The 1,018-nt window shown below is 53.9% G+C and overlaps 1 protein-coding gene across 1 annotated transcript; it reads right to left on the bottom strand.

Annotated features, from left to right (window-relative positions):
- Window positions 1–23: 23 nt before the first annotated feature.
- LOC109509331 (myosin light chain 1, cardiac muscle-like) lies at window positions 24–982 on the bottom strand. The gene has a single exon (XM_019859193.1). The coding sequence runs from the start codon at window positions 781–783 to the stop codon at window positions 181–183; it is 603 nt and encodes a 200-aa protein (XP_019714752.1). The 5' UTR covers window positions 784–982; the 3' UTR covers window positions 24–180.
- Between the last annotated feature and the right edge of the window lie 36 nt (window positions 983–1,018).

Below are 1,018 nucleotides of genomic sequence, written 5' to 3'. Positions count from 1 at the left end.
CAAAGGCAAATAAAAAATCCAGACCAAGAAGAATGGTGTCTTTATTTGAGGCTTGACATGTTTTATTCTTTCAACACAACAGTCAAACATAGAAGCACTGAGAAATAGATGACCTGCACACAGACGTGTGGATGTGCTGCATACAGTATTGCGTGGAACAGAAGAAGTAGACGCCCGTCTTCATCCGGCCATGATGTGTTTGACGAAGTCCGTGTAGTTAACGTGCCCGTTGGCGTCCTCCTGCCCGGCCATGAGCCGGTCCACCTCGTCTTCTGTCATCTTCTCCCCAAGGGTGGACAGGACGTGACGGAGCTCGGCGCCCATGACGGTGCCGTTGCCCTCCTTGTCAAACACCCGAAGACCCTCCACAAAGTCTTCAAAGTGACCGTGGTCTTTGGCACGAGCCACATGCTGCAGCATAGGCAGGAAGGAGTCGAAGTCGATCAGCTTCGCATGCATCTCCTCGGCTTTGGGCCGGCCCAGCAGCTTCAGGACGTCGTCGTTGGTCGGGTTGTGGCCAAGCGCCCGCATCACGTCTCCACATTGCGCGTACGTGATTTTCATCTCGCCCGTCGGCGTCTCGTCAAACAACGTGAACGCGTCGCGGAACTCCTCCATCTGCTCAGCACTGAACTCCACCACCACGCTCTTCAGGTCCACCTCGCACGCTTTGGTCTCGGGTTCCGGAGCTTTGGGTGGCGGCGCAGCGCTCTCATCCTTCTTGGGCTCTGCTACCTTCTTGGCCTCTGCGGGCTTCTTGGCTTCCACTTTCTTGGGGGCCATGTTGGCAAGTGGCGGGCGAGTGGCGGACAAGGGATGTGCAATGTTCTTATAGGCTGTGTCTGGCCAACCGCGATGACCAAAGATGGAATGGAAACACTCTACCGAGATAATGTGTGACCCTTGAAGACCTTAAAGCTGATAAACATGTGCCCACACACACTAACAGACAAATGCATTAACCTTTAAATAAGTGTGCGTGCGCGTGTGTGTGTGTTTGTGTGTGTTTGTGTGTGTG

This window comes from Hippocampus comes, unplaced genomic scaffold, assembly GCF_001891065.2.
Source record: "Hippocampus comes isolate QL1 unplaced genomic scaffold, H_comes_QL1_v1.1 C16856604, whole genome shotgun sequence".
NCBI classification, from domain to species: Eukaryota; Metazoa; Chordata; class Actinopteri; order Syngnathiformes; family Syngnathidae; genus Hippocampus; species Hippocampus comes.
Note: the sequence above shows the minus strand (reverse complement) of the source record. Positions and strands in the feature narration are given on the sequence as shown.